This window comes from Trichomycterus rosablanca, chromosome 18, assembly GCF_030014385.1.
Source record: "Trichomycterus rosablanca isolate fTriRos1 chromosome 18, fTriRos1.hap1, whole genome shotgun sequence".
Lineage (NCBI taxonomy): Eukaryota > Metazoa > Chordata > Actinopteri > Siluriformes > Trichomycteridae > Trichomycterus > Trichomycterus rosablanca.
In genome coordinates this window covers 22,476,587-22,496,297 of record NC_086005.1, presented here as the reverse complement: position 1 = coordinate 22,496,297, position 19,711 = coordinate 22,476,587, and the positions used below count along the sequence as shown (strand labels likewise).

General features: G+C 37.9%; 1 protein-coding gene across 1 annotated transcript; it reads right to left on the bottom strand.

Moving 5' to 3' along the window:
* Nucleotides 1–12,428: 12,428 nt before the first annotated feature.
* fut10 (fucosyltransferase 10) lies at nt 12,429–19,412 on the bottom strand. The gene is made up of 5 exons (XM_063013700.1): nt 19,221–19,412; nt 16,887–17,148; nt 14,620–15,455; nt 13,889–14,133; nt 12,429–12,761 (listed from the first exon to the last, which is right to left on the bottom strand). The coding sequence occupies exons 1-4, from the start codon at nt 19,308–19,310 to the stop codon at nt 13,909–13,911; spliced, it is 1,413 nt and encodes a 470-aa protein (XP_062869770.1). The 5' UTR covers nt 19,311–19,412; the 3' UTR covers nt 12,429–12,761; nt 13,889–13,908.
* Between the last annotated feature and the right edge of the window lie 299 nt (nt 19,413–19,711).

Here is a 19,711-nt window from a genome sequence, read left to right as displayed (position 1 = left end):
CATGTCCTAATTTACATTAATACTACTTTATATACAGAAAATCCAGATGGAGAATGTTAACTTACCAGTCTGGTAAGTATTGAGCTCAACTGGTTTAAGTCACAAGATTAAGTCTAAAGTGTACTTCTGAATGGCTTCCAAGTAGTCTAGTTAAATGTCTTAACAAAGTTTACTGGGATTTTATGTCATGAACTTCAACAGACAGTTTTTCCTCAAAATCCCTACAATATGGCTCAATTAAAGTATTTCTAAAAAATAAAATAAAAGGGGGGGGGGGGGGGGGGGGGGCATTTTTTACATAGATACATACGTATGTAAGTACCATTTAGTGTGAACAAATATGAAAAAAAATTCAAGAAAACCAGAAGGGGAAAACTCAAATTTGTAAACTAATATGACTTGTGTTGCCCTTATGTTTGACAGTTAGATAAAATTACAGAAACAGTTGTAATTGAAACTTGTCATATAGTTTCCCACCAGTATCACTTTTACGTGTAGAGAACTGAGTCCGGCCGGATGTGTTTTACATACAAAAAGATCCTAATACACTAAAGACTGCGTTTCCTTGTGAGAGTTTCACCAGTGTCATATACATGTTCAGGCATGTGCTCTGACACAGTTCCCGAGTCTTTCCGCATTCTTTATGTTCTCTCCACCTTGAGTAATCAAAGATAACCCTACAGGGGATACCTAAGTAGGTCAAAGCAATCACACAAGCCAATCAGCTACCTGCTTTGTTTCTCTCATGACATCACAAAATGCATCACATCTTGCTTTTATTTTGCCTGAAATGTTTTACTTGTTTCTTAACTCTCAGTCAGTGCCAGTGTCAAAAAGCTAATTTACATGATCACCCAACAGCTACCAATCTGGAATGATAAGGAATACCAAATGCTGCTAGTTTTTAAGGCAGATTCAATTTCCCTGCAGTCATCTTAGCTAAGGGCCAAGTTTGATTTGCTTATCTGTATAAGCCACAAAAATAGAGCTAAAATGGAAAGTATAAAGCTCTTCCTCAGATTCTCAGATTCTCTTTTAATTGCAGACGATACAGACTGCACTCTGTGTTCACTTCTCACTTTAAAATATTTCAGAGCTGTTATTTTAACTTGTACAGCAAAGATATGTAGTGCACGTATCTGCTTATCTGCTGTGTTTAAAGCTAAATGCAGGACCAACTTAGACTATTTAAAATTGCTGCTCTATTTCATACAGCAGTCGATGCTTTTCTCAGTTGCTGTCGATGCTTTTTTCAGTTCAGCTTCTCTATTTGGTATATATTATCTGACAGAAAAAGACGCCAACGGAAAAAAGCCAACGTGCCATATTGAAGACGTTGCAGCTATCGGTCTTATTCACTTCAGTTAAAACAAAGATTAAACTGCCTGAACAGATTGGCATTCAAAATATCAACAGCTAGTAAATATCATTTCCTTTTTTGTTATTAGACTAACTAAACAGACTATTTTAATGTTAACTAAAAGGGAAAAAATGCAACCAGTATCTTTAAAGATATGTCGTACATCATAACTAGGGATGCATCAATACCATTTTTTCCCAACCGAGTACGAGTACAAGTACATGTATTTTTGTACTCGCCGATACCGATACCGATACCTATTTAAAATGATGCAATCTGGAGCATTATGGAATAGTGTAGTTTTTAGTGTAAAATAGTGCAGTGGAACAGTTGCTTGGGTTGCCATCACTAATTGTAAAAAAAAAAAAAACACTGCACAGACATCATTGAGAAAGCTTCTGACAAGCTAACGTAAACGTTCATCATTAATAAACGCACGTGATTAACGTTCATCATTAATAAACGCACGTAATTAACGTTGTGCACATCATACATGCGATGCGATTCTGCTGATTGAAATATTTACTTAAAAAAGATAATACAGTCCGATCCCATCTGAGCCGATTCTATCAGCACATACTGTACATTCGTGGTTCACCTCGGTAAATCGTAAACGACTCTGAGTCGGCTCCCGCTCTGTGGTAATAACCAGTATAATTAAGCCTGAGCTTTATCAGGTAAGCGAGTCACACAAAATGTTCTGTAGTAGTTGGTGTTTATTTACAACCGCAACATTCATTATAACACTAAACACGGAGAATTGACTGAGAAAAGAAACTTATGCTGCGCTTAAAATGAGTCGACTCCTGTATCGACACTGTGAACAGAGTATTGAACACAAACACGTCCTATAACACTTGTAATATAACAAACGCTTTTGTAACCGGTTATCTTCACTGTTAGCTCTATTTTGAAGGTTTTTTTTTTTTTGTCAAACGGAACTAAATAACATTAAACGTGCGTGTGAGCGTGGTCAGTGAGAATAATTCAATCTGTCTCCCATGGGTGAAAAATTAATTGCTTTAATTTTAGAAGTAAAAAAAATCTCGTAATGTATATTATACACATAATTATCACCACTTGTCAGCAATAAAGGCCATCAGCCACATACTGAACTACACTTGCGAGATCACACATTGTCAGTGTATTTAGTTTAGTTCAGTGTCTTCAGCCCAATATTATATCTAAATGTTTTAATGTATTAATTTATTTAGCAATAGCTTTACATTCATTACTGCTGCAGTCTACTAATTTACTACAAAACATCACTTTTCCACATCACTGGTTTTTATGGCATCTAATAAGCAACTGAGTTTTTCTAATTCTAATCTGGGCAGGGACATTGTTTGCTATGCATCGTGTAGGGAAGGGTTTGAACTCTGTCAGCAATACCTACACATACTAAAAAGAAATAAATAACCTATTCGTGTGTTACTGCTTGCCCACATTCTCAGCCCACACTCAACCGTTCAGTCTTAAAGCCTGTTTGAAATGTCTTTGAATGAGATCAAAGCTGAAGACTGTTCTTCACAAATACCGCTCGCGAGCTCGAAGATAAGCAAAATACACAGCCCAATATGAGAATCACATCAGTTTGTTCACATCAATCATATTCACTGTGGTTGTACACATCAGTATTAAAAGTCTCATGAACGTGTGCAGATTTCTGAATTTGTATACTTTAACAATTTATTTATTACAGACACTATATGTGTGTACAGTATATCTGTGCATTAAACCCACTCAAGTGAAAAGTGTAGAGCCACTGTCATGACTACATTATTGATCTATTTTACTATAAAAATCTAATCAAAGTTTGTCTGTCACACACAGTCATACACAAACAAAACTGGACAAATTACTGCAAAATAAAAAACTAGAAAATGTTGTGCAAGAACTGAACATAATACGAAACATAATGTGCAACGTAATGCTGTGAAAGTTGTGATTTGTGTAATGTAAAACACACAAAAAAAGTAAAGAATGAAATGTGATGATCTAGCCTAAAAACTAACAAATTTGGTAGGTTCAAAGACTTTATAACTGGAGGTGTGTTTAAATCTTTGCATAACTGTACATGCGGAAGTTGTATTTCTGTCAATAGAACATAAAATTAACAATGTTACATACTAGGTACTGCATACAGTTTTATGCAAATGTTTGTGTACACCTGACCAAACTACATATTTAGCTCATTTTGTAAATGAAAATAATGTCTGGATTAGATTTCCAGGCGGAACGTTCCGGGTCGTGTCTGTGTGGGTCCAAAGACATGCAGTCAGTTTAATCGGAGTCCCACTAGGTATGAGCGTGTGTGAATATGTGTGATGGACTGGCGACCTGTGGGGGTGTTTCCTCCCTTTCGCACATTCCCGTCATCATTACCACCCAAACCAGTCGACACAGGGCAGGTTTGGTGGTTCAGCAAGTTTATGCTGTTAAACAGGGTTTTCGAAACTTTTTTTTAAGCGACACACAATTTGTCCATGATTTTTACCAGTGTTGTAATCTGGTCCCACTGTGGTTTACAAAATGTAATGTAAAGCCTCCACAAGGGGGATGCTTGTGTGGCTCGTGGGCCACCCAGGGTTTGAAAAACCCTGCTGTTAAAGACAAATCCTGACCCTAAGATCTGCATGTCACAGCAGAAAATTGAGGTTTATCAGTCCAGACAATCTTTAACTGTCAAGTTTTGATGAGCCTGTGCCCGCTGTAGCCATATATTGTTTAAAACAGCCTCTCTGATACCAATAACGCCATCACCTCTTATTTTTTTCTGATGTTTAATGTGGGATTTGACTAAAGCTCGTGTCTGCATTGACAAACACCTGACAAACGATTGCTCTGACACATTCACAGTCCACCTTATTCTTATTCGCCCATACTTCAGTGGTTTCGCACGTGAGGTCAGTCTTGCGCATAGACAGTCACACACTGATCTCCACGTTCCTCCACCTCTCTACAGGCACATCGGGCTACTAACCAGGGTTCTTACACAGTCTCAAAGACCCCAGCCTCTTATTAGCTTGGTCTTTTCTCACTCAGCAGTGGTCAATTTTTGTCCGCTGCAGGCACTGCCAATTGTGCCTGCTAGGGGGCGCCCAGCCAACCGGTAGCAGAACTGACTCAAACTCAGGGTTGCACCACCTGGGTGCCCATAAAGAGCTTTTGCTCAGATGTGGCGATAAAAATTAATAACTGATAAGTCCTGCTTGTGTACACAAATAAAAAAAAACAATGAATCAACATCGCTACATGGCATGGTCACATTATTAATGGACAAGACAGGTGTATTACAGGTAGGATTGGCATCACTTATGATTCCCTGAAGGATTTACAATTCCACCTTCCTTACATACCAGTGACAATAAAATTAAAAGTATATACATAAGCATTTCTTAATCCCCAAAGCTTTTTAAGTATTTAGCATAATGTGTAGTTAACCCTGATCCTTATCATCTGACAAGAAGCTATTCATGTAAAGTACATGCCAGTATGAATGTTTGAAATGTTTGTGAAAGTCAAATAGTTTTCTCTTCATATCTCTTACTGGTCTGCTCAGATTCCTGTCTGTTCAAACCCTATGGGTGCAAAACACTGAGAATAGAACAGCTGCTTCCGATACTCTCGTAAAACATTTTAGGCATTTTCTAATGCGTAACTGAAAAAGGAGTGGGAGTATTATGCAAATTACTGGAAAAATGCATTTTTCTAAAATGCAAGGCGGTCAAGCCTTTTCTTTACTTATTAATTCACACTGATATACTTAGTAGCGAAAATATCAAACAATTTGACAGTTACATAATAAACTAAATAATCTAGTTATTCTCAAAATACGGTGCCTGTCAGAAAGCTCATTTATTACAAATACCCTGCTCAGACCCTCAGGTGGTGGGGCTGGGGCTTTGCTGATGTACTAACCTCTTAATTGGAGTGAGGCAGCAGCTCTCAGGAGCCCAATGAAACTGTTAATCACTCTTATTGCTACAGCTGTTGCAGAATTGCTAGGGAAACTCCACCGGAAGCCAGTGCATCAACATTAGATATGTGATCTGACTCAAACCAAGTCCTGTTGAGGACCATATGGTTTGGGAGACGGATGTGTCATTGTTTAAACTGGGTGCTGTACAAACTGAGTCACAAAAAGAAGCTTAGGAGCGGTATAGATGCTAATGTTATCTATGTAAACAGTATGGGCATAAGTAATATAAATATTTTTTAGTTACTTAGCCCGTTTAATTTAGAGGCCAAAAGTTTTAAGTGATGTACATGGACCTACACCTGTAGATAGAATGTAATTTGGGGATGACAGAACATCTTTAATTATGTAGCAAGTAAGCCCAGAAATTAAAAGTACACCTGCTTTAACTGAATGGAGTACAGTGTGGGTTTTTTACAAGCCAAAACTACGAAATTTAAAGCTTTACATGTCATAAGCAGGACATATTTAAGAAGAAGGCCGAGTAAACAGAATAAAACCAGGGTAATGAGATCTCACTTTTCCCATTCAGGCTGTGAGCTGTTGAAGCAAATCAAAAATGTGCATTAATCCAATCTAGTTATTATTAATGCAAGATATCCCACAGAAATCCCAATAATTACCAAAAGCCCACAAGCCAGAAAAGATAGCAAAGACATTTTGGATATGCAAAGGTTAATACATTTAACAGACATTCTTATTCACAGAAATCCCAATAAATTACCAAAAGGCAGTCTTTAAAGAGCTATATGTTTGTTTATTAGGATTTTAACGTTATGTTTTACACTTTGGTTACATTCTTGACTCATTACACAAGGTTCATCAGTTCACAAGGTTATATCGAACACAGTCATGTACAATTTTGTATCTTCAATTTACCTCACTTGCATGTCTTTGGACTGTGGGAGGAAACCGGAGCTCCCGGAGGAAACCCACGCAGACACTGGGAGAACACGCAAACTCCACACAGAAAGGACCCGGACAGCTCCCCCAGTGCTACCCACCAAGCCACCGTGCCGCCCCTTTAAAGAGCTATAGGTGGCACACACTGCGTTATTGATCTGTATAAGCCAGCAGTAATGGCCTATGAATAAGTATGTAGGGAGTTCCACCACAGGTCAGGAAAGATTGCAAAGACATTTCCGATAGGCAAAGGGTTAATAAATTTAACAGATGTTTTGATCCAAGGTGACTTTTGACTGTGACAGAATATGCTGCAAGCAATTGAGGGTTAAAAGCCTTGCTTAGGGACCCAACAGTGGCAACTTAGAAATGGTGGGGCTTGAACCAGCAACCTTCTTATCAGTAGTCCAAAACCTTAACCTATGAGCTACCACTGCCCTATTAAGGTAACTCAAATCCCAAAAAACAGCATTCTGAAATAAACACTGAAGGTGGTGAGTAGGTGCAGATAAATAGTTTAGCAGATAAATAATAAAATATGAAGAGATGAACAGCTGCTTCTCCACAGGCGCCTGTAGCACAATTCACGTCCACAGCTTTCCGACTGTTAAATAAATCAAGTTTTTGCTTCGTATTTACCGGCACTTTCTTTAAACTTGCCGAGTGTGTTAAGGTAATTTATGTTGAAGTGAATTTTATGCAATCTGGGGTCTTGTTTATTTTAGGTGACCACTTGAAGAGTACATACACATTATGTCTTAGTCTGTATGTTTGTGTGTGATGAACTGTGAGTTTAAACAAAAAAAACAGCTGTGGGGTTGTAATGTACTACCCGGTATTTGATTTATTACTACTTCATTTTCTTTTAAATTATGTTTAAGCCTGACCATGTGTGTTTATGTAGATTACAATACATTTATTCTCATTATTTACTAAAATACTATGTGTGAGTCTTACCTTATTTATTAGAACATTGTTTCTATATTCTCCCAATTCAATTGTTTAGAATAAAGTAACCAGTATACTTATATATGTTACTGTAGCACATGGCTTTTAATTAAAAGTGGGGACCAGATTACACAAATGACACTAGGTGAGGGGCTAAATTTTCTGTTAGAACATAGTACTTCATACCTACAAACATATCTTTTAAGTACATTATTCTACACTCATTCTTAAAATGCCTCACATTTCTCAAATCAAAAAGTCCAGAAAGCCGTGCATTTTTAGCATACCTCCAAATTATTTGGGCATTTACCAAATCATTTCGATGGGTACCATAGTAACCACAGGAAGAAAGTAAAAGTAAAAGTTATAGCTACTTTAACCAGCGTGTTCTGTTTGGGGTCAAAATATACAGTTCATAATATTCTCAGCCTTTTTCAATTAGCTTGATGCTTCAGGTTTGCTAATTTTATGGACACTGCAAATAAAGGATTTTTTATATTGATATTGTGTTTTTGATTTTTATATGCTTCAGTTTCTGTCTGGTATTGTGTTTGTTTCACCCACACAACACTGAGGTCTCTGGGACCCCAAAGAACAAAGCAATTGTTATTTACTGCTGTATAAGGACAAAACATGTCAGTAAAATGCATGTGGCCACTCAGATGGTGCAGCGGTAAAAACACGCTAGCACACCAGAGCTGACATTTTGAACTAGTTGGTTCGAAACTCAGCTCTGCCATCCGGCTGGGCTGGGCGGTTACATGAACAATGATTGGCTTGTTGTTCATACAGGGAGGGAAAAGCCGGATAGGGACCTTATAACTGAGCCTCTCATGGCTGATTGATGTCAAGGGATAATGTGGATGGGGTGTGGCTCTCCGTACACAAAGCTGATCTGCATATAAACTCACCTTGTGCAGGTGAAAAGATGCAGTTGGCTATGCAGAGGAATCCTGGTCTGGCTCATCCCACCCTGAACAACAGCCAATCGTTGTTCATGTAGCCGCCCAGCCCTGACAGATCGCAGAGCTGAGATTCTTTACGATGTATTCAAAAGCCCAGCTTTGGTGTGCTAGCGTGTTTTACTGCTGCGCCACCTGAGCGTAAGATGTCAGTGACATTTCTCATACATTGATAACTGTGCTATTTCACACTATAATATTTTAGTAATCTCTACTCCAGAGTATTAAAAATAAAATTTGCTTCATTATAAATATAATACAAATATTGGACTGATCCATTATAAGGCTTTAACTGGGAATAAAATATTATTATGCACTAATTTAGCTGCTTGTAACTGCTGCTATATTGATCAACATTGGAACCATTGTTAACCTGTTTACCCACCCAAGGCTGAAGACTGCAAGTCAAGATTGCCATGCCAACAATGCTGCTCCTGCTAGATGTGACGGACACCGGGGTTTTTGGTCTGTTGGTCCTGGATTCTGTAAAGTTGCTTTGAGACAATGTCCACTGTAATAAGCGCTATACAAATAAAATTGACTTGACTTGATTGTGTAATATAAAAAATGTCTGCAGTTCCTATACACTAACCACTATGCAGGTTTATTACTAATTAAATTTAAAACTGTAATCATTTACATTAGCTCGCTTGCTATGCTGTAAGAGTAAAATATTCCAATTATATTCAGGACTACAATGGCACTGGTGAGAAACATGAACTTAGCAAATTATTATAAGAGGCTAATGTGTATAAATGAATTAAAAATCATTTATTGGAATTACACATGTAATAATTAAGTGTGATAGTTATGTTGCTATAAATATGACGACTGTTTCCAAGGAACCTGGAGTCAATTTCACCTTTCCCCTCCAATATGACGCTGCTGGCTGAGATCTAGTTGCATGCGAAGCGGTTGGGATGGGAGGAGAAGTAATTTAATTGTCTGCAGCTGATGCTTTGTTTTCATCAGCCTGGATGATGGCTTATGCCGTGTATTGACAAAACACACGAGCTGTAGTTGGGGTGGGGTAAGAATTGCATGGGAGACAGGGTAGGGCACCAAGCGGCAACCAATAAGCAGAGGCATGTGGCAGGATGGTGGGCGTACAGACACACCCCGTGATTTCAGCTTCTTCAACTTTTAGGATAATGAGTTGGTGTCACCCCTGGCAAGTTGCCACTGTGTTTGATTGCTTCTGTTTCATTTGCCAGGGAGCACTACTTTCGTCATAACTGCTGAGTGACGACAGTTTATCGTTGTTACACGTAACTGACATGATCATTCAGGACAGAAAGTCTTTTGATTTATTTGTTTCAATTTGTCAGTGGTTGACATAGGCAACAGGGCAAATAAAAGTAAAACGTTTCTAGAATATTTAGGTTACACTATTTTGATACATTTCAGTTGAACTGGTAATGGGTGAATTGGTGCTTTCAAATTTTAATCAAAAAGGCTAAACACTGCACAAAAGGAACACTGATCGGCAGGCAAACTGGAGGGCTGTGTCTCAATCCGCACACCAAAGTCCATACAGTGTGCTCTAAATAGCAGCCTGACCAACTTTGTAAATATAAACAAATTTAAAATTTGCATGCTGCAACAGACTCAAAAAAGTTGGGACAGAGGCATGTTTACCAGTGTGATACATCACCTTTCATATTAAATACTCATTAATAGAAAGGAGAATGTAAGTCTAGCCCACAGCCTTCAAACACGGCCAATTGTGTTTGTTGGATGCCCAGCCAGGCAAGGCACAGTTGAGATTCAAACTCTGATCTCAGCTATAGTGTACTAGCTCACTAGACCCCTGCGCCACTGTAATAATTTTAATAAATCTAAAAAATCTTTATTTTTTTAATCTTTATCATTTGGGAACCAAGGATTCTAGTTTTGCAAATGGAATTTCTGCCTATTGTTGACTGATGCAAGAACAGTCCATGGCCGCTGTTGTCTGATTGATGCGCCATATATTTTGATTGATGCACCATATATTTTTAACAGGAGACAGATCTGAACTGCAGGCAGGCCAGTCAAGCACATGTACTCTGTTCCTACAAATCTGCACTGGTGTAGCAGCAAACTTAGTTAAGTGACAATGGTTTTCTGAAGTAGTCCATGTGACTATATTTATCACAGTAGCATGATGGTTTAGGGCTCAATCTAAGGGCTCAAAGGTCACACACATTTTATAATGCTTTCTCACCTTGCATTTCACCGAGTGAAATTTCTCTAGATTATATAAATCTTTTCACAATATTATGTACAGTAGATGGTGAATGACCTAAATCATTTTCAATCTTCCATTGGGGAATGTGTTTTTTTAACTGATTGACAAATCATATCCTTATCTGTTACCAGTTCCCTGCTTATTGTGGAATGTTTCAAAATACTGTAATCTAAACATTCTATAAACTTTTCACTCTTTGTCCCTATCCTAATTTTTAAGTGTCTTGCAGGCATCAAATTAAAGAACATTTTACAATAAAAATGCAATCAAGTTTTTATCAGTTTGTTGGAATCAGTTTGTTATATTTTTGTCAAATTAATTAACAAATTCTTTTTTTACAAAATGACCCCAATTTTTACAAAATGATGATTGAAATGATGTTTGAACTACTAATGCTCCAGAGTAAGTTCATACAAAAAGGGATCTAATTATAATAACATTTCAAAAGAATAAATTGCCTTAAAACCCTAGGGCCTGAACATAATGTTAGTGATACAAACATGATACAACTGTACACCTTTGACTCAATTTGTGACTGACCCTAAACCTGTCAGTAAAAACTATACCAAGAATTGTAACATGATGACTTAATGATGATGATGATGACCTGTTCATTGTTAAAAGCTATTTAACCACAACAATAAATTGTACTGATGTTACCCTTCAATACAAACAATTACTAATGAAACTTGCCATAATACCTGTGCTTAACACCGGCTCCATTCTATTTTAATATGTCGTTCACCCAGATAATCAGGCTTCACATAATAAACAGAAGACAATGTGCGCATAATGCAATTAACATGCCATTAGGGGGAATTCCACAGGCGTGAAAAGGGAAACCACAGTGCTAAAATAAACTGTTACCCAAATGACAACTTGGATACCAATGACTGGAATGTGATAGTCGTCTAAGATAGTATTGCTTTCAAAATCGGTACTGAATATGTTTATGTTTTTAGATTGCCGTTTTTACCTAACTATTTGCCTGCATATGGGACCTAAAATTGTGTGTTTTCATAATGAGATATTGTGAAAAAATGTAAAGCATCATGTAAGTAATGGGCTTAATAAAACTTAAATATAATTACAATTATTAAACCTAAAATATTACAAACATTCAAAAACAAATAAGAACATAACATGTCAAGCAATAAACATCTGACTACACCTCAGAATTCCCCAAAAGTATCTCTCCTGAGCAGTAAACTGAGGACAACAGTAAGGTGACCTAGTTTAGCGGGAAACCATGCCTTTGCATGAAAGGACTTTCGATCTTGCACTCTATGCATCTATTTTGAGCAGATTTGTTTTTTCCACCATCCATAATTCATCAGTATCGAGTCATGACCTTAACCATTTACTACACACTCCCTTTTCATGCAACAACACACTGTTTCAGTATTTACCTGGCCTAATATGGGAAAGAGTTTTTATGTTTGTAAGACCTACATTATAAATCACTAAATGTTTTATCTGCATTTGTGTGTGTGTGTGTGTGTGTGTGTGTGTGTGTGTGTGTGTGTGTGTGTGTGTGTGTGTGTGTGTGTGGTCTTGCAGCAGAAATACTGCAGCAGTAGGTCCCTGCTGAGATAAAACTGCTTACCTTAACTGTACTCACCACAGTTCTGCTAAATGTAAAAGCCTATTTTTGTGCAATATAAAATACAATGAATAAAAGCACAGCATGCAATGATAGAACCCAAGGTATAATCTCTAGAACATAGAACTTGCAACACAACATCGTAGACCGCAGAGATTATGTTTTTGGAATACTGTTCTGCGTCTAAGCAAGACCAAAGTTGAACTCTGCAAAGAACTGTATTGTGAGGAAAATATGCACTGCACATCAACCTCAAAACATATCAGCTATGAAGCATGATAGAGGGTGTATCATGGTTTGGGACCAAATTATTGCAATAACAATTAAAAGTCTTACAGAAAAGTATCAGGGTATACACACAAACATCCAAGACTATAATTTTTTTTCTTTAAAGTAATAAGTACAACCCCAAATCAGAAAATTGTTTAATGATATTATGCACTGTAAAGAAAAAAAAATATGCAAATCATTTCCAACATTTAATCGAGGAACTTTGTTTCTAAACATTTCAATAGTTTTCTCATGTATTTGATAGCAAACTGGAGATTCTTTGCCCACCTTTGGTTCTTAAAAACACAACCCTTCGTGGATACTGCTTTTGATCCAAATCATGATTACAATCACCTGCTGACATCACATTATAATTTTTTTTCCATTACTATCCCTAGATCACCCCCATCCCAACTTTTTTGGAATGTGTTCCAGGAATGCCGGTATATTATCAAACGGAATGAAGCTGATCAGACAAATCATGAAACATCTTGGGTTCATACTGTCTGGAATAAAACAAAAATCTAAGTAAATGTAAGAAACACTGTGTTTTTTATTTGCATTTTCCATTTATTTGCATTCAAAAAGTAAATAATATTTTTTTATTAAAACCCTTTTACACAAGTGTACAACATAACCATTGATAAAAATATTATAAAATTACTTATAATGGTTTATTTAACACAGCTATAAGAAAAGCTATGGAAAAAACATTAAAAAAATGTTTAGGTCAAATTGTAATTTTCCATCAATTTAACCAGACCATAGTGCAATTAAAACATTAATTACATCTGAATATGACTTACAAGTAAATCTAAAAACCTATAAAACCCTGAGCTTGATAATAGAATTAATGCACTGGTGCTTTATGCTGAGTCTGTGCCTGTCATTTAAAGCTTTGAGTCTCCATCTATTGGCCACTAAAAAAATACCAAAAATTCTCTAAATCGGTGATTACAAGTGTACAAGCTTACAACTACTACTTAACTGACTAACTACTTACCCCTGATCAATCAAAATAAAACACATGGAACAACCCCCACCCCCCAAACCAACACATATACACAGACGCACTGCTGTGCCAACAGTAAAAAGAACTGAGCTTTTAGGATCATGGGGTTGGTTCTTTATCCACCATGGTATTGGTACATCTCAAACCTAAATGAATCATTTTACCATTCTGTTAATCGTTTTACCATTTTTGCCACTAGCAGGGCTGTCTATTAGAATCTATTAGAGTCTATTAAACTTGAATTGATCTATTAGAATTGAATTGTTTAGCTATTAGCTTTTATTTTTCTCAGTTATTGCTCTCAGTTTAACTCTGGCTGTAGAGCTTTAGGCTCCCACACTATACAGCGCTGAGTGATTGACTCTGATTCTATTTTTGACAGCAACTGGTTATTGGTGTTCTGGCTTTGTTTTGGTTCAGTTACTGCAGATGGTTCCTAATTATCTGACTGGTAAGCAAGCTGATGTGGAATGTTTCACCAGCATCATTACGGTAACATTAAACCTAGATGCATGTTAATTACAGTTTTTATGTGACATTATGGTGCCTATAAGTACAGTAGAAGAAGGCACTCTTCACTAAAACGTACTCCTGCTTTTAAGTATTTAAGATTTTACTTACTTGATGTAGTGTGGAGACCCTCAGTCACGGAAGACCTCCTTCCAAAACTGTGTGACAGTAAAGTTCCTGTTCCTCAGCACTAGCCGTCTCAGTGTTTGGGCTTCTCTTATTGACTGATCATAACTGGCTCTCCAGATGTGGCGCAGAGAAGAGCTGTTAGAAGGATCTACAGTAAAGTCAAACATCTTTGGAGGAGGACATCTGAGATGATGTGCTTCAGCCTGCCACAGTCCGAGAGCAAGGCCCTGTTACAGACAAGAGAGAAATAATACACAAGACTACATTAATTACAATTGTTTTAATTACATGTGGACAAAAATGCAAAAAAGTGGTGGCAAAATAAATCATTTAAATATTAGGACTCTCGGCTGGCACAGCAGTCTAACATGCCAACCCGAAACCACTGAGATCTTCAGTTCTCGAGTTCAATTCATTCTCAGCTGTGCTATCCAGCTAGGAGTCCAGCAAGCACACTAGGCTGTGCCTGATGCAACCTCTGCTGGCTGGTTGAGGCCTGCACTAGTGGTGGGTGATTCGTAGAGTATAGCGTGACTCTCTGTATGTGATTCAGCTCACTGTGTGACTCCACCTCTGGCAGGTGAAAAATAGCTGCCAGAAACTGCATGTGTGTTGTGGGAATGGTTAAAGCAATAAAGAAATTACAATTGGAAATGGGAAAGCACTAGACTGGCCAAATAGTGAACATTTTAAAGTACAGTAAAACTGGTTACCTTTTTTTGCCTGTTGATGTTTTCCCAGACTCTGTTGCATACCATGCACTCAAAGGCATCAATAAAATTATCCTGTGTAATATCCTGCACCCCCCATCTACGCTCCTTTACTTCCTTCACAAGTCTCTGGTTTGAAATCTCACGTTTCATCTTCCAATCCAAATATGTTAAATACTCCCCATCATTACTGTCTAGTCTTTTTAAATACTGAGCTAGCTTCTCTGGTGACTGCTTTGGATCCACGACAATCGCACTTCTGTTATCCGGAAGCCACATGCGAACATTGGGAGCCCCGTAGTACACAGGGACGACGCCAAGCTTCAGTGGTCGCCAGAGTTTTTCAGTGATATAGTCATCACAGACGGCATTTTCAAATGCTAGGATAAACTTATATTGAGCTAGGATCTTATAGAACCTTTCATCATCCATGGCTGTGGAGTCGCTGAGGTTGGATGGGAGATCCTTGTTGTGCAGGCACTGGCCGTAGGAATCGACTGGGATGTGCTTCATGAGCTCTTGCACAAAGGCATCGCGGTCTGACGGCGGGTCACAGTCTGACTGGACGTACACCACGGGGGCCAGAGCGTGTCTTTGCTGGTTCTTCTTGGACAGAGGTAGCAGGAACGTGTTTGATGTGAGGGCATCAATGCTCTGCAGGTGCTGGGTGGTAAGTGGCAGATGAGAGCGGCGACTAAACGTGGCGGTGTGGTTGAAGAGGGTTACAACTGGCTCGTGAAGGAGCTTGTAGTTGTTCTTGGGTGACTCCTCGTGGAACAGAGCCCACTGGTGGTGTTGCCTCCTCGGCAGAGGGAGATTCTCAACGCTTAAGTCTGTACCTGAAAAAGGAACAAAAGCTTAAAAATTGCAGCTGGGTGTGTTTGTTTGGTAGTTAAATTAAACTTAGTTTTTGAGGCAGAGCAATGCTTAGTTATAAATATGACACTGAAGCAACGGTTTCTGTTTTGTGTTTCTACAATTTGGGGCTCTTTTACTTACTTGGGGTTGCAAAATACCAAATGGTGTGAGGGCTAAACAGCTTATTTAGCACCTGCAGTGGTAAAAATCATTTCATGTTTGGCTATTGTGTGTTTAGACAAGTATAACAGAGTAACCAGTACTAATACGATTCACAATTTGCACCATGGCTGCGTTCCAACTTACAATGGATGGCTTAATTAACATGTAAATTATTTAAATACCGTTAACACATTCTTTTTTAATTTATTTTGCCTTGCAAAGTGGCAGAGTAAATGAAATAGTGAACAATAAACAATTATACAAATACGGCAAATTAAAAAAAAAACATTCAAAGAAAAAATAGGAAACAAGGCAACTACAGTATTAATTTAGCAACTGCTGCTGTTGATAGTAGGTACAGGATTAAACAGAATGAAGTGGATGAATTCGTGACATTATTTTTGTTATTATTATTACTATTATTTGGTCTTAGCACTTATCTGTGTGGGTCATTATCTGTAATACGTTGAATTTAGAGTGGAATGACAAAAAAATACACAATTAAATAAATGAATTTGTAAGTTTATCTAAAGTAACTGTAATCCTGATGAGAGCCTCGGTGGAGAGCCCAGGAGAGGGCACCAATGCATCAAAAGAAAAACACTCACCGAGCAGTGTTGCCAGATTGGGGGATTTTATTTGAAACTGGCATGGAAATTGGCAGGTTTCAAGGTATAAAGACATTGCAAATAAAAGTATTTCAAATGTCACTCATAATTTATAAACACTGATCTGTACGATATCAGCAGTTAATCAGTAGGTCATGTTCAACTGGTTTGATATTGTTGAAATGCTAAACATTGGCTGTTTTTCATTAGTATGTTTGGGCGGTTTTCCATGCATTTTGGCGGATTTTGAAATACGTTATGACACTGTACCAATCTGGCAACCCTGTCACCGAGTCACTCGCAACTACAACTACTTTTTAGAAAGTACAAAACCGGAGCATCTGGCGGAAATTTTAATAAATAAAATGGTTAAAAAAATTAATACTAATAATTTTAATAAAATAAACAATATCAGTTAATTATATAGATTTATATTTTAAAGCATAATTATATTGTTTAGTAACAATAATGACCGAATTATAATTAAATAAAACAATAAATAATATTTCATTATTATGTATTTATAAATCTTTTAAATAATAAAATAATAATCTCAAAATTTTTTAGTATATAAGATTTAAGTATCTCTGAACCGTCTCTAATACTAAATACAGTAACAAACTCAAGCACAGCATCACTTACCATAAAACAGGAAGGCCTGTGTTGAAGGGTGAGAATAATAAGACTTGTTGACAGTGAAAAAGCATCTATTCTGTCCACATTCTCCAAGTCTGCCCTGCTCTCCAGTCAGTGGGGACCACCATAAGATAATGGGAAAATCTTTCTTAGAATTAGCAGATACATCATCCTTAGTGAAGAGACCTTCTACAGGTAAAGCTTGGAACTCTTTTCTTCCCTTTAATCTGTGTGGGATCTGATCAAACTGACCCAGCTCCTCCACCACCTAAACATAAATACAGGAGATCTATGAGAAGCCTATCAAACCTGTTATTTTAAGTGAGAATCAACAAACAAGTTTTTATTTCATAGCTCAGGGAAACGTACAACCCCTAATTAGAAAAAGTTGGGACAGTATGACAGTATGTTTTATAGTACATGGTCAACTTCATTTGCTTTGTTAATATACATCCATTCCTGCATTTTAGGTCTGCAATACATTCTGCAAGTCTAATCTGAACACCCACGAACTCTGATCCCATCAGACGGCACTGCATCAAGATCATTAATCACCAGGGAATATAACTACATGGGCAAATCTTAGTCAAGCACTACAATACGGAGTTACACTCACAAATGCCAATTAACACTGCTTCTGGACATGGTTAACATATGGGTTCTTTTTTGCAGAGTAACATTTCGAGTTCTCTTGGCTGGGAAGTCATCTGGGAAGGACCATCACACAGTGGAAAAAGTGTACTGTGGTCAGACAAATCAATATTTCTGATCTTTTTGGAAGAAATGGATACTGTGTGCTCTGAACCAGACAAAAATGTCTATCCAAACTGTTATCAGTAACAGGTCCAAAAGTGTTGTGAGTGGGAATGGCAACATTAAAAAGAGGTAAATGCTTTACATTTCTAACTTGTTTTGGAATGTGTTGCCATGAAATGCAGGAATTTAAGTATATTAACAAATGATGTAAAATGAAGTTGAAAAGACAAAACATAAATATTTTAAGTTTTTATGTGTGCAATTTAATACACATTAAAGTAAACGCAAGAAACACTGTATATTTTCCATACTGTCCCAAGTTTCTTCAAATTTGGGGTTGTGTTACAATTGTAGTTTGTGGGAAATGTGCATCCACTACAGATGCAGTAGACAGAAATTAGGTTAAAAAAATAATGATGCGCCGCTCAGGTGGCGCAGCGGTAAAACACATGCTGAACACCAGAGCTGGGATCTCGAATACATCGTATCGAATCTCAACTCTGCCTGCCGGCTGGGCTGAGCAGCCACATGAACAACAAAAGGTGGGACATTAAAAAGCCGGATAGGGTCTCTCTCATAACTAATGCAATTACGACCTCTGCTGGCTGATTGACGGCACCTGCACAGAGACAGGAAAAGAGTGCTGTCAGGGTGTGTCTCTCCGTACACGGTGCCGATCCGTATTGTTTGTTTGTTTATTAGGATTTTAGCGTCATGTTTTACACTTTGGTTACATTCATGACAGGAACGGTAGTTACTAATTACACAAGGTTCATCGGTTCACAAGATTATATAGAACACAGTGTTGGACAATTTAGTATCTCCAATTCACCTCACTTGCATCTTTGGACTGTAGGAGGAAACCGGAGCGCCTGGCGGAAACCCACGCGGACACAGGAAGAACATGCAAACTCCACACAGAAAAGACCCCGGACCGCCCCACCTGGGGATCGAACCCAGGACCCTCTTGCTGTGAGGCACCGTGCCGCCCGCTGATCCGCATTGCACTCGTCAAAGTGTAAGTGACAAGATGCATACGGCTGCTGCCCACGTGTCGGAGGGGGCGTGGGTTAGCTTCGTTCTCCTCAATCAGACCGGGGTTCGGCATCGGTGGAGAGTAAGCATGACGCGCTCGGGCAATTGGACGCGCTAAAAGGGAGAAAAAGGCAAGAAAATGCATAAATAAAAAAATAATGCATTCTTTCAAATGTACATGGAGTAGAATTCTGGCTTGAGGTAAACTAGAAATTACAGATTCCACTGAAAACATGCTATCTTAATGAGCTAGCCATTTAAGGTTTGCATTTAGGATGCAAACCAGTCAAGGGAGTAAGTAAATAAAAATGACTTTATTTGCATTCCTTTTCTGAGATAAAGGGAACCAGTTTAAGATTAGCAGGAGGAATGTAAACAAACCAGGCCAGGTTTGTGACATTGTTTCCACATTGTTTGTAACAGTGAGAACAAATATTGACCTGTGCATCTTTAAATGGCTGTAACAAATCAGTGCAGCATTTCCAGCACTTAGCTTTAGCTAAGTAAAATAGAAGGTTAAATGTTTACTCTGAACACTGGTTGAATTACCTGTAGTGTAAGAATTATAAACACACAAACTGAAGAGCAGATAGAAACAGCACAAAGTTTCCTCAGAGCAACTCGCGCCATGTTGTGCATACAGAAATGCAGACTAAAACACCGCGTTTTACTTCAAACATCGTGAAACTGCCTCAACTAACGGCGCATTTTCCACATTGTTCAGTTTAAATGGTGTTATAATGTTAATAACGTCTTCCAGAATTTTCCTAGCAGCCTGGACATCTCCAAACTTCCTGCTGATGAAGCGGCTGCGGAAAGAGCTAATCTACAAATCACCCATCTTTATATTTATCACAGGAAGTGGCATGTACATGATATAGAAATCAGCGAAGAGTTTTGGGCTGTTGTTTATGTTACTTTTGTGCCAATTTACCACAAATTCTGATTTATCTGAATCAAGTCATCGAATGCCACTAACTTATTTAGTGTTCGCTTATACTTGTGTTATGGTATACTGACTCATTTCTTAAATGAAAATG

What these genes read in the sequence shown, in the direction of transcription:
- fut10 (XM_063013700.1), bottom strand. Translation starts at nt 19,310, where the DNA reads ATGCACAACATGGCGCGAGTTGCTCTGAGGAAACTTTGTGCTGTTTCT. An exon ending in TTATAATTCTTACACTACAG is followed by an intron (nt 17,149 to 19,220) that starts GTAATTCAACCA and finishes ATTTATGTTTAG; the next exon opens with GTGGTGGAGGAGCTGGGTCA. An exon ending in ACATCAACAGGCAAAAAAAG is followed by an intron (nt 14,134 to 14,619) that starts GTAACCAGTTTT and finishes TGTCTGTAACAG; the next exon opens with GGCCTTGCTCTCGGACTGTG.